The following is a 14,727-nucleotide window of genomic DNA, read 5'->3' on the forward strand; positions in this document are numbered from 1 at the left end:
ACTGCATATTGAACTACTTTTCTGTCAAATTTGTTGCTAAACATGATGTTTTGGTGCTTAATTTGTAAAATCATAACCTAATTTGATGTGCAATAGGCTTTTCCTTAATCTCTCCTTATTATCCAACATATTCACTTATCCAACGTTCTGCCGGCCCGTTTATGTTGGATAAGTGAGACTCTACTGTATGTATGTGTGTATATGTATACATATATATATATATATATATATATATATATATGATTGAAAAAATAAATTGGACATTTGAGTTTTCCACCTGAACATAGCCGATTGCTCAATTGATCGTATCTAGAATTCTCTATCATGGGACATGATAGGTAACTTTATGTATACAATCAGCCCTCCGCATTCCATATTTGCTGGGCATAAGATGATACGACCTTCAAGGAAGTGAAAAAAACACAAATAAAGAAACTGCTATTTTTTTAAATCTGAGGGAATTTTTCTCTAGAAATGTCTAGGTTCTCTATGGGCAACTCCTGCTGGAAGCTGAGCACAAAATTGCATTGGAGGACCAAGAGATTCTTAGAGAAATGTTCTCACTTTACAAATCTCTAGTCCCATACGGTGATTTGAGGATGTTGGCAATGGAATCTCCCTGGAAGATGTAGAGCAGTGGTTCTCAACCTGGGCTCCCCAGGTGTTTTTGGCCTACAACTCCCAGAAATCCCAGCCATTTTATCAGCTGTTAGGATTTCTGGGAGTTGAAGGCCAAAAACATCTGGGGACTCCAGGTTGAGAACCACTGATGTAGAGCCTCCTAGAAAAAAATGCTGTAAATCAAATCTATGAATAATCAAAACCTCAATTATGGAGGAATGACTGTACTTAGCTATGTAGCAGAGAATGAAGCCATCGTATAAAACCATCTCCTAGTGAACTGCGAAGACACATAACTAGACACTAGCAAGAATGTCCTGATCCGCAATTGCACCAATGCACAATGGGATCAGTGCGCAACAGGATTTGTGTGGTTTGGACCCAATGTTTATCAATATCAAAGTGCATCAATCTATTAGATATCAGCCCCATTGCACATTGGCCCCAATGTGGATTGGTCACTTTACTGGCCTTCCTACACAGCATAGGAGCAGTAGCCCTTTACTGGACATATCATAGAACCGCCCAATTCTAATTTCCTCATATTGCTGGTTAGATTGGATGACCCTTGTGGTCTCTTCCAGCTCTCTGATTCTATATGCAACATGCTTAGAAGACGTAAGTCCACAACAGGATTCTGGCCAGTATTTACTTTCAGCCTGTTTCCCAAAAAATGAGACTCAAGGGAGACTGACAAACTGAATTTAAAAAAAAGACAACACAGAGCAAGGATTAAAGGATTATTTGGAACATATCACTTGAGTAAATACAGCACCCTTTTGCTCAAAAGTCCCTTTTCTCAGCAACTGGTCAGTTGCCAACCATGTGCGGGAATACAAAAAGCAGGCCGGAATTAAATCCCCCAAGTGTTCTGGCTGAATATATGAAGAGCTTTATTATGGCCTTGCTCTGAGCACTGCCAGTTCCCAGGCCCATCCGTTTTCAGATTGACAAAACCAATCTTGGCATACACAGGCCATAGAGGACTTCCTTTCAAGCCTCTCCAACAGGCTGCTAACAACATATGTTGTCCATTTTCACTGTCAGTTGCAGGGCTTGTAGAGCGTCTTCATCATCGTGGAAACCAAAACATGGGGTGGACACTCGACCCCCCCCCCCCCGCACCAAGATAGGGAAGGGAAGGTGATCCCCCCCTCTCCCCTGAAATTATCAGGCAAAACTGCATCATCAAGACTTCTATACAGTTTAGCCTACTTGGGAATAATCAATCACAGGTATAGCCAGCCCTTTACATTTGCTTGAGGTTAAGTGTACAGGACCTCCATGAAGATGGACAAACTGCAAATATCTCTCTATTTTCTTTACCTGATTTTACAGGTAGGAGTCTAGGAGTCTCTAGATCAGGCATGAACAACCTTTTTTTGTCTTGGGGCTGTATTGCGAGCCCAGCCAAGAGGGGTAAGGCCTCGGTGCGGGTAGGGCAGGGCCGGGATCATCCTCAGGTTGTCCTCCCAGCATAAGGATGGGGCTACTTGCCCCATGCTTATGCAAGGAGGAAGATGGGACATGTGGTGACTGCCCCAATCCTCCTCCCTTGATCTTCAGGCTGTCCGCTTGACATTATGCCAGGAGGAGGGCGAGACATGCGGTGGGTGAGAGTGCTCTTGGAGGGCGCTCAGTTGCTCCGTGCCTTCCTTGAGCTGTTCTTCTGGCATAAGGATGGGACTGCTCGCACTGTCCTAATGCCAGGAGGAGGGTGAGACATGCGGTGACTGAGAATGCTCCAGAGGGCTCTCAGCCATCCCGTGCCTTCCTTGGGCTGTCCTCCCGGTATAAGGATGGGGCTGCTTGCACCGTCCTTATGCCAGGAGGAGGGTGAGACACGCGGTCACTGAGAGCACTCCAGAGGGCTCTCAGCCATCCCGTGCCTTCCTTGGGCTGTCCTCCCGGTATAAGGATGGGGCTGCTTGCACCGTCCTTATGCCAGGAGGAGGGTAAGACATGCGGTGACTGAGAACACTCCAGAGGGCTCTCAGCAGCTGTGTGTCTGCCTCCCTGTGCCACCGTTTCCTTATGCCAAGAGGACAGGGAAAATGTGGAGGGCCTGAGATAACCACGCATCTGGCCCCTGGGCCTTAGTTTGCCCATGTCTGCTCTAGATCCTTCAGCATTACTTTATGATCAACTTCTAGTAAACGTTGGCCACAGAGTCCTAATGGAGGACCTAGAGGTTTGTCAACCTGCAGCAAAAAGTATTGAAGGGTCATTTCTGTGATTAAAACCTTCAACTGCTTCTATTGCTCCCCTTCTTCAATAAAAATGTATTCAGCTTGGAAATGGGTGGAGTGGCTGAAACAATAGTGGTGGAGGTGGGGTGCCAACCCCAGTTTGAACCAGACACATGCAGTCAACTGGAAAAGGATTTCTCCAAAGAGGCAGGTTCAGAAGAGGAAGAGAATACCAATGAAAAGCTCCATTCCATCCTCAACAACTACACCTGTGATGGAGGTAGGACAGAGATCCTGAAGATCTTTAGACTCTGTCAGGTTCATGGAGGAGAGAAGATCTTTCATTCTGAACCTAAGCCATACTTCAGCTATTGGCAGTTAAGAGTCAGAACAAACAGTGCAAAGTAGCAAAAAACCCTCATTCCTTTTACCTCTCTTCCCACTCCTTGCTCTGAAAAGCTTCTAGCAATAAATCTCTGAGCTTTCTCTCTCTTTTTCCTTTTTAACTCTACTATCAAACTGTAAATAACATCACTCTGAGACTAAAGGGCTTCCCTCCCCCCTTTTCCAGCAGAGACAATTGCAGATTTTCTCTGCTGGTGTCTGTTGTTAACCAGCACTTCTCTGCCAGTCTATCAGATATGGGCCGTAACAAATAATGGAGATATGAGCCGTAAGCTTTAAATATATAAAAAATGCAAATGCCTATGTAAATTAGTGCACGAGAAGAGTGGGAGAAGACTTTGCACAGGGCTCTGTGTATCTGGAAAAGGCCATTTGCATTTTGCCTGATAATCATTGGAAGCTGTCTGGCACAAATAAAAAACACAGGTCTATCCTACACAATAATACCTATAACTGGCAGCACTTCAGATGGAAGTCTTTTCCAAACCTTCTTTGAAATGCTCAAGCTTTGTAAACCTAGGATTGAGTCTATCCACTTGTAATACAGGGTACATCTGCATTTTTGAATGAATGCAACTTGACCTCACTTTCGGTACTGTGGCTCAATACAGCTGGGAGTTGTAGTTTTACCACGTCTTTAGCCTTCTCTACCAAAGAGTGTTGATGCCTCCCCAAACTACATCTCCTAGGATTCCATGGCATTTAGCCATAGCAGTTCAGGTGCTGTCATACTCCATGACTTCTACATTACAGATCTACTTCCTCTTTTCCTAATGTGACTCTCTTAGAAGCATCCATTCATCCAGCTTCACCTTTGTCCTAGGCCAGTGATGGCCAACCTATGACACGTGTGTCAGCACTGACACGCCTAGCCATTTTTGCTGACACGCTGCCGCATGCAGATTGATTGGATGACTAATGCCTTTTGTGGCCAAATTTGGTGTGATTTGGTCCAGTGGTTTTGTTGTTTACTCCATGGGAATCATGCACATTACATTTATATCATTCTATTATTATTGTAGTATATTATTATATTATTACTATTATATTATTATTATATTATTCATTATTCATGACTACATTGAAACTACAATAGAGAGAAATCAGCGTGGAAACTGCAAGAGGTTCCATAGATTGTTGTATGTGGAAATAATGGTAGTAAATAGTTTTTGATTTATTAAATACAGTTATATATTACAATTATATATTTTTGTTATTTAAACTATATATATTGTGAAATTATGGTTTTTTTCTCCAAGTGACACACCACCCAAGTCATGCTAGGTTTTTTGGTGAATTTTGACACACTAAGTGCAAAAGGTTGCCCATCATTGTCCTAGGCTGATCTTTTAACAAATGCCAGCCCTGATGTTCTTCTATGCTTTTCCCAGTATCACCTTTGACTGCCAAATTCTGCAGTCCTTCTAAATTGATTTTTGGACTATTGACTTTTAATCCATACTTTAGGCGACCATTTAGATTGGAACTAAACTCTTCATTAAGAGCATTAGAAGAACCATGGTGAAAGACCTATATACTATCACAAAATGTATGTGAAAAAGCAACAATCAAGACAGGAGCATTTAGCAGCTTTCTTGCTCATGTTCCTTAAGATAAACACTGGTCTACAATGAGACACATGTGCTGTAAACATTGTTATTGGACTGGGGCATGGAAGTCTTCCAGTCTTCAATGAACTATAAAATTCACTAGATGACCCTGGTCCAGTTATTATCTCTCCGCCCGATCTACTCTGCAAGGTTATTCTGAAACTAAAATGAGAAGGAAGAAAGCTAGTATCCTACATTGCATTTATGGAAGAATACATGGAATATAAATGTAATTGACCAACCACTAGTCTTGAAGGGAACATATATCCCACAAAAGAGATAGCCACTGATAATCTTATTTTTCAGGAAATAGTTCAGTTTCAATTCTGTATAGTTTTAGTTGTTTCTTCTCATATTCTACTCACGTTTTCTTCTTAAAACAAAGCAATAGCAGTTTGTTTCAGGGGATTGCTATGCACAAATGTGCTTGTATGTGTATCAGAGGGAGAAGCTATAAGTCTGTTCCAAATTTTCTCAAATAAAATCTGAACTGTGTATGAAAAGGTACAAGTTGAGTATACTTTACCTGAAGTGCCTGAGGCCACAAGTGTTTTGGATTTTGGAATACCTTTATTTGAACATATGTACATAATATGATATCTTGGAGATGGGACTCAAGGGTAAACACAGAATTAATTTATATTTCATATATACTTCACACACATAGCCTGAAGGTAAGTAATATTTTATACAATATTTTAAATAATTTTGTGCATGAAACAAAGAATGTGTACCCTGAACCATCAGAGAGCAAAGCTACTTCAATGAATAATTTTGGATTTTGGAATATTTTAGATACTAGAATTTTGGATGAGGGATGCTCTACCTATATAGTGTTGAGCATCCTTTAGATCAGTGGTTCCCAACCTTTGGTCCTCTAGTTGTTTAGAACTTCAACTCCCAGCTGTTAAGAATTGTGGGAGCTGAAGTCCAAAATACCTGGAGGACCAATGGTTGGGAACCATTACTTTAGCAACACGTCTATTTGAGATTTAATCCCATAAAAGGCTGATGCAGGTTTGCATTTCCTTGGTTTCAACCAGAACGTCCTTTCAATCTTTCCCTGAATTGGATCTTATCATTCAGTTGTAAGAAACTTATATCTGGAGCCCATTTAGTCTACAATGGTTGTTGTATGTCTTTCGGGCTGTGTGACCATGTTCCAGAAGTATTCTCTCCTGACGTTTCGCCCACATCTATGGTAGGCATCCTCAGACCTCACAACCTCTGACAACACATTAGTCTACAATGCTATCGTTCTATGGTCCATTTTAACTGCTTCAGCTCCATTCAATGGAATCCCAGGATTTGTAATTTTATGAGGTGTTGGAACTTTTGAGCTGAGAATTCAAAATGCTTGACTGCAAATTGCAGGATTCCATAGGACAGAACATGGAAGTTAAATGGGAATCACAATGTCATCACTGCGGAATGGGAATGAATCCATTTCCTACCTGGATTTCTGGCACAATGGAGCCCCTCTCTGAGCAGGAGCTGGCGAACGCCGTCATCGGGGAAGGTGAGACCACTGGGTTGGGCCGGGCAAAGTTGCTCAGGTCGCAGCTGGGAATATCGTTCTCTTCGTGCCTCATGACGATGGTCTCCATGACAAAGAAGTGATCCCATGGCAGCCACAAGGTGTGGTCTTGCGTGATGAAGGGCGCCCGTTCAAAATGCAAGATGACGGCAATCCCACCGTTTGTGACAAGATCAAAACTGTGGAAGGAAACATAAAAGGGAGGAAAACGTCAAAACTACAAGACCTATTAAGGAAAACTGAGGGGAAGCCATGATTCATACAACGGCCCTGTCTACTATATATTTATAGTTGACTAGCTTTGCCCGGCCACGCGTTGCTGTGGCTTATGGGAATCATTTGTTGGCCAGGTGGAATAGCAGTGAATAGCCTTGCAGCCTCAAGCCTGGCCGGTTTCTGGAGTAGCTGGAGTAGCACCCTCACCCAAAGAGCTGCTTTGAAGCCTGGCTACTTCCTTTGTAGGAGAATCATTGTTTGGCCAGCTTGAATGGCACCGAATAGTCTTGCAGTTTAAAAGCCTGGCCGCTTTCTACATAGGGCATCCTTGCTAGGCCAGGTTGAATGGGACGGAGTAGCCACGTGGTTTCAAAGCCTGGGGTTTTTTCACCTAGCGGAAATCTTGGTTGGCCAGGTTGAATAGGACTGAATAGCCTTGCTGCTTGCAAGCCTGGCCGCTTTCTACCTTGAGGAATCCTTGGTTGGTCAGGTTGAATAGCAATTAATAGTCTCGGTGTAGCAATTAATAGTCTCTGGTTTTTTTATTGAAAGACAAAGACTGGATGACTATGTCTTTTGTGGCCAAATTTGGTGTGATTTGGTTCAGTGGTTTTGTTGTTTACTTCATAGTAAAATGCACATTACATTTATATATATATATAGATTACAGGTTCCAATGTTATCATCTTGACCAGAATAAAAAGTGGATGTACTGAATCCCTCAACTTTTGGGCAGTTTTTAAAATTTGCTCCTATTCTCTACTGATATATTTTTTTTATCTCTTGATCCTTTTTGACAGAGCTTTCCCCCATGTGTCTCTTCACAGGCCATCAATAGGGTTGGGTGTCCAATCAGGGGTGTAGCAATGACCATGTAAAGTTACAAACTGATGCAAAATCAGAGCCAACAACAACAATAGATTTCAGTCCATGAAGCAGAAACAAAACATCTCAGCTCTAACGCAAGAACCGCAAAACAACAAGGTGTTTATTCCACAGTTCAAGTAGAGACATCAAATTCCCAGAGCCAGGCTGCTTGCCGTCTTTTAAAAGCCTTGTTTCTCACTTGCCAGCAACCTGAACAGCATTTAAGGCTTGATGAGGGCATTTTTAACAGTTAGTGCTTGGCAAAGCCTTGAAAGCTGCCTCAGGCCACGGCTGAGTGCTAAACAAGGAGTGCTTGGGAGAGGGAAGCTACCGAAAAAGTTCTGCTGTTTTCCTTTTGCATGTCTCTGAAAAAAATGACACCCAGCAAACTGCTGGAAAAATTGAGAAGTCCTTTATTTATAGACATACCTCCTCTTCACATTTGTGAGTGGAGATGCCCAGAGGAGTGAGCTCTAATGAGCTATGGTGAGGCATGTGAACCTGGAGGCGGGAGGATTGGGAAGGGAATAAGTCGGACCAGCCATGAAGCTTGCCAGTAAGGGGGAAGCATCGATCTCATGTCAAGGGAGTCTCAACAGCTGCAAAAACACAGAGGCCCCTTTGTATGGAGGGCAATCTAGCAACTCATCGGCTCCTCCACTTGCCTTGAAGTTACCTTGATAGGGATGAGCAGTAAATGGCGAGGAAACAAAAGAACAGACAAGAGAGAAAACGAGACCCTCAAAATCAAAACTGGCAAATCTGCCCCCTGTTGAAAAGCACTAAAGTACTTCCTTTGATGAGGGATGCCGATGCTCTGGCCTTTGTGTAAACTAGGGGTCTCCCCTCCATACTGCCTCAAGTCTATACTTCAAAGCATGAATGTCCTGCTAAAATGGAATTGTGCTACCTTCGGAGTGTGTTTGGGAAAGTAACCAATGAATCAGCAGTGAACTCGACGTCTGAGCCAAACTTTTGCTTTATTGGGTTGTGGGATGAGGCATTTTGTATTATGTATGATGTATCTGTTGTGATCTTATGTAAGCTGCTTTGAGTCCAATTCGTGGGAGAAACACGGGATAAAAGTAATGGATTAAAAAATTGATTAATAGGTGGTGGGCCCAAAAGCCAAAAGTGCCTACATACCTGCCATCTTGTCTGCTGATGGTGTAGCCATAGAGGGGGTTGTTGACAAAGCTGATGTTCACGCCGACAAGTGGAGTCCCGTCTGATGTCATCACCTGCCCACGGATCACGCAAGGGTGGCTGAAGGGAGGAAAGGAAACAATTTGGACCATTTGGACTCTGTCCTGCTGCTGCTGCAGGATGGACATGGAGAGTGTAGCCAACTCTCGGGCCAGTCTGGAATGTTGTTACCCTGGATTGGTCCTGGATTATGTGCTACAGGTAGATCAGCCCTCAGTACCAGGATATCCCTAATACAATCCTTTGAATCTGACAGTATTAGAGCTCTCTCTAGCCCCTTATCAAGTACAAATTCTAAGATTTCACAAGATTCCCAGCACTAAAATTGCTACAGGTTGAAAATCTCTTATGCACTATGCTTGGGACTAGAAGTGCTTTGGATTTTGGATGTTTTGAATTTCAGAATACCAGCATATACATCTATAATGAGCTATCTTGGAGAGATGAGACATAATTCACTGAAAGTCAGATGTTACCAATGATACTATGTATTTTGAAGATGCACAAATACAGGACGAAAGGAAGAAATGTGCCAAGAGGAAGGAACATCAAGAAAATCCTTGTTGTGACTGCTTTCCATCTGGAAATCTATGTATTCAATGTGAAATAGGGTTGTTGTATGTCTTTCGGGCTGTGTGGCCATGTTCCAGAAGTATTCTCTCCTGACGTTTCACCCACATCTATGGCAGGCATCCTCAGAGGTTGTGAGGTATGTCCATACCTCATAACCTCTGAGGATGCCTGCCATAGATGTGGGTGAAACGTCAGGAGAGAATACTTCTGGAACATGGCCACACAGTCTGAAAGACATACAACAACCCTGTGATCCCGGCCATGAAAGCCTTCGACAACACAATGTGAAAGACCTTGAGGAACCAGAGTATGTCATCACCACCATAAGTGATCACTCATGGCCAGGTATGACTGTCTTCCAAAGGTAGTATCTTGGTGGTAATCACTACGAGTGATAGCCTATGATGATGATTTGTATATACATCCAAAATAAGCTATCTTAGAGATGAGACACCAAGTATAGTCACAAAATTCACTTATGTTTCATATACACCTTAAACACATAGCCCGAAGGTAATTTTATATGCCATATTTTTAGTAATTTGGGGCATGAAATCAAGTTTGTGTACATTGAATTGCCAGAAAGCAAATGTGTCATTATTTCAGCCACCCATTTGGACAATTTGGGATTTTCGAGTGTTTCAGATTTTGTCATTCTAGATGAGGGATGCTCAACTGTTAAAAACTCCCTGCAGAGGAAAAAGTGAGCAAAGGAGAAAGAAAACCAGTCTTTTGTGGATATGTGCTAGTTATGTATCTTTGAAGTTGTTTATCTGGACAGGCTTCCACGGTGGCATCATCTACTCTGTGCAATCTGCCATAGTTCAGTCTTTGTTGTATGACTTTATTCTCCTGCACGCAGACAGGCTTGTCTCAAATCAGGACTTAAAATAGGGATGAAGCTGCTGTGATAAATTTGCAGCTGGTTAGAGGGAGCCAAGAAGAACTGGAAGAGGAAAAACGATGACGAGATTAAACCCTACTTGTCAGTTGCTGAAAATGTTTTATTTCTTTTCAAAAATCATTTCCCCAATTGGTACGATTTGCCCCATTTGGGAAAACCAATTAACACCATGCCTTGTAAGCATCTGGCTCTCTGGGGTCAACTTGTCCTTTCTGGAGGCAAGGCTGAGTGTCTACCCCAATGCACAGAGCCCCACAGGAACCTGGTTGATGCTAATTTAGTCAGCGCTTCCCTTCAAAAGACCTTGGTAGAAATGCAATTACATTCCAAACAAGCCAAGTGGTACTGCAAAGACTCTCCCTGATCTTCCCAGGAAATTCTCCTGGTGTATGTACATAAAATTATCTCTGCTGTTAATAGGTAGAGTTTTCTTTCAATCACTCCATTCTTTCCAATATGAAACTTATATTGAATGATTTAGGCAAAATGATTTTATTTCTTGCAAATGAAGACTTAGCAACACGCTGAATTAACATACTGCCTCTTATGAATTTGCCTGCATTTTAAAGCAATCCTGGAAACTGTTTTGATGAAAATAACTATTTAATCACTAGTTAGAATGAATCTTTCCCAGGGGCCTCCTAACAATTAAAAAGACCTTTTGGAGTTTCTTAATATTTACTAACGGAGTTCAGTGCTAACTTTGAAGAAAATGAATGGCAATTTAGGCATGCCGTAATTTTCATCCATCGTATTACCAAGGAATGCATAATTCACCAAGAGATTAAATTGAACATTTTGGAGTTTCCCAAGTCATAGGACAACCAGAGTGAAAACTTAAAACATCTCCTGTCCCATTAATGGTTGTGTAGAAGAAAGGATTTTAACAGGTGTCTCTTGCTTCTTAGTTGCCGGAAAAAAAACACCTGAAGAAATAACCTCTTCCACACAACCACAAAATGGAAGGGAGATGTCTCCAGTTTTCAATTTGGCCACCCTATTTAGTGAAATGAAACGTTTGGTGAGAAGCAAATATAGTCTTGACTTCATTGTCCACAAACATCAAAAAGGGAAAGTTAATGCTTGTATCAGGAGCCCCGGTGGTGAAGTGTGTTAAAGCACTGAGCTGCTGAACTTGCAGACCGAAAGGTCCCAGGTTCAAATCCCGGGAGCGGAGTGAGTGCCCGCTGTTAGCTCCAGCTTCTGCCAACACAACAGTTCAAAAACATGCAAATGTAAGTAGATCAATAGGTACCGCTCCGGCGGGAAGGTAATGGCGCTCCATGCAATCATGCTGGCCATATGACCTTGGAGGTGTCTATGGACAACGCCGGCTCTTCGGCTTAGAAATGGAGATGAGCACCAACCCCCAGAGTCAGACACGACTGGACTTAACATCAGGGGAAACCTTTACCTTTTGAATGCTTGCATCTTTCAAGATGCCTTACAAAATCAATCCTAAACATATGTTGTTTTTGGTGACTATGGAATTGTGGAAAGCTAGTAAGGACTATTGGTTGAAAAAACACTTGGCCTTTGGGTTTTACACTTCATTCGAAACACCTAAATGTTGACTGGTAAAACCGCCTCTGACTGTTTCTTGCCTAGGAAAACTAGGAAAACGAATGTGGTTGTCACAAGTCAACAGGCACTCTGAAGGCACATAGAAAGAGATAAACTTTGAGTTTCAGTTGTTTCTATGCAATGTTAAGGATGTAAGGTGCTTTGGACTTTCATAGAGGAGACCTCAGCTGGAGACACAACTGTGCTTTCGGGGGGGTCTTCATTAGCTGGTGTCCAGGTCAGCTCTGAGAGTGAAGATGAGGGATTATTGCAGAAGAGGAGCCTTCAGCAGTAGACACCACTTCACAGCAAGAGAAACAAGCAGAAACTAATACATTGGAGTCGTCTGATGTTACATGCAACGTCCCTTTTAGAATACAGATGAGAGCGTGCTGAGGCCCGCAGGTCTGCCTGATTAGCAGAGAAATGGACTCTACACAGGCAACACTTGAGAACATTGGATAAAAGGCTCCCAAGGTCTGAGCCTTACTGAATGTCTTTTGACATTGATGGTCATTGAATTATTGGCTTTGTTGATTCTTGGCTGTATCCTTGACTGTTGTATTTTGATTTCTGATTTTGACTTCTGCTATATTTGGACTACTGGCTTTGTTGACCTTGGACTAGAATTCTGTTTTGTGTTTGTTCATGAATGAAACTCTTTTGATGTGACCATGGCAACTTGGACTCGGAACTTGGGCTTTATCTTGCTCTCAATCTTTATCTTATGCTGAAACTACAAGCCTACAAGGACTCTAGCATTTGGGGCTGTTTCTGTTGATATACCAGGACTTTGTTTGATTCTTCTGTTGCTTGGGAAACCTTTTGTTTGTTTAACTGGGACTTGGAATAACATGACAGCTATTTTATATATTTGTATGGTATTTTCCCCCATTCGATTTGAAAACAGGTCATTATGAATAAAGAATGTATTAAGGATGGAATGAATATTTGAAAATGTTCAGAAAATGACAGAAATATGTTTTTGAAGTATCAGGAAGCATGACAAGGAGAATCCTTGCAATTCATGTCATATTCTGCATAGAATTCAGATAAGGTAGTTTTGTGCAGAATAGAACATTTCTGATATACACACAAAAATAGTTTTCTGCACAAAAATACCATAGAGTCAGGCCTCTATATCCACAGATTGTGTAGCCACAGATTCCACTATCCATTTTTGGAAAATACTTTTTTTAAAGAGCAAATCTTGATTTTGCTATTTTATATAATGACTAGCTGTGCCCGGCCATGCGTTGCTGTGGCGAAGTATGGTGGTATGGGAAATAAAATATTGAGGAATTGGTGGTAGTTAAGGTAAAGGGTAAAGGTTTTCCCCTGACATTAAGTCCAGTCGTGACTGACTCTGGAGGTTGGTGCTCATCTCCATTTCTAAGCTGAAGAGTTGGCGTTGTCCATAGACTCCTCCAAGGTCATGTGGCATGACTACATGGAGCGCCGTTACCTTCCTGCCAGAGCAGTACCTATTGATCTACTCACATTGGCATGTTTTCGAACTTCTGCCTGTCCCCTGGGCTGAGTGGGTTGCTAGGAGACCAAGTGGGCAGAGCTTAGCCTTCTAACTGGCAGCAATTGGATAAAAACAATTATTCCTCTCCCTCTAATTAGGACTTTATTTTTCTTTTCTTTTTATTGTATGAACGTAAAGGCGTGGATGAGGGGTTGTGCTGTCAATTTTCGAGGTTGTGGGGTGTTTAGTTTTGTTGTTTTGTCCTAGGCCGAAATTTCATTACCCTTATATATATATAGATTGTAATAACGGGACTAGAGTAACAACTGATTTTGGTGTGTGTGTGTGTGTGTGTGTGTGTTCTGGAACCAAGCTAGAGCAGATACCAAAGGTCCACTAGATGTGAATCTTGCTTTCGGAAGAAAATGCTAAAATTGTTCGTTGCGTCCCGTGAGAATGAAATGAGTAATGGATTGCATGTCTAAGTAGCAATCAGATCTTATAGTCTTGTAAGAAATCAACAGATCAGCACACTTTTTATTGTATATTTTTAGTATATCCTTCAAAAACAAAATTGAGGAAGGATTACATCCCTAATAAATACACAGAACTTTGAGATGAGGACCATTTATTTCTATCTAGCTGACCAGTGGACTGTGGACCAAATGTTGGAGAAGATTTCACTATACTACTGAGACATAAAGGCTATTGCTGCTCACATCAAGGGAAACCCTGTATTGATCCCCCATTCTCTGACTTGCTAGGCATTGCTTCTTGGTTTGCCATCCATTTGGTAATGAACAATGTTAAAATTCAGCCCCAGTTAGCTAAACCTGACATTGGCTCAACTGGCTAAATCTTTGTAAAATTACATGTTGACTCAGTCCTTGAAACTCAGTCCTTGAATGAGCTATTATCATTCAGTCTACTCTATGCTGCAAGGACAGCTAATGCCATGTGTGCTCCCATAAGCATCCTACCAAGGAAAGTGAGATGCAAATAAGAAATGTTCCGATGGAGTAAATGAGGCCAGTTATAATTCTACTTAGCCTATTAATCACTGGCAGTACTCTGGTGGCTACTCTCTGTTAGTCATATTGATAGCAGACGTAGTATAATAGCACATTTGGATTTGTGATGTTTCCCCAATTTTGAGTGGCTCAAGACAGGAAAAAAAAAAGCTTTATATGAGTTGCCTCCTAAACAAGTAAACTGTGATTAAATCTGGTCCCATATTGCCCACTTTGGCAAGTGATGCTTCTTTAGGTGAAGGGCAAAGGTTTGGACCTCAGGCCTATGCCATACAAAGAATGTGTTCCTCTGTACACCGATATACATGGAACAAAACATAGACACTATTTACATTTGTTTGCAGACACGTCCAAGTTCATGTGGCCGGCATGACTGCATGGAGTGCCGTTACCTTCCCGCCAAAGCAGTACCTATTGATCTACTCACATTTACATGTTTCCAAACTGCTAGGTCAGCAGAAGCTGGGGCTAACAGCAGGAGCTCACCCCACTCCCTGGATTCGAACTGCTGACCTTTCAGTCAGCAAGTTCAGA

General features: G+C 42.0%; 1 protein-coding gene across 16 annotated transcripts in view; it reads right to left on the bottom strand.

Annotated features, from left to right (window-relative positions):
- Window positions 1–14,727, bottom strand: part of tenm4 (teneurin transmembrane protein 4) — a 1,874,213-nt gene that overhangs the window by 77,686 nt on the left and 1,781,800 nt on the right. For all 16 annotated transcript variants that reach the window (XM_062977060.1, XM_062977059.1, XM_062977071.1 and 13 more), the window contains 2 exons: window positions 8,592–8,711; window positions 6,280–6,541 (listed from right to left, as the gene is read on the bottom strand). In XM_062977060.1, the coding sequence (XP_062833130.1) occupies window positions 6,280–6,541; window positions 8,592–8,711 (382 nt within the window). The remainder of the gene's footprint in view (window positions 1–6,279; window positions 6,542–8,591; window positions 8,712–14,727) is intronic.

This window comes from Anolis carolinensis, chromosome 3 (genome assembly GCF_035594765.1).
Source record: "Anolis carolinensis isolate JA03-04 chromosome 3, rAnoCar3.1.pri, whole genome shotgun sequence".
Taxonomy (NCBI): domain Eukaryota; kingdom Metazoa; phylum Chordata; class Lepidosauria; order Squamata; family Dactyloidae; genus Anolis; species Anolis carolinensis.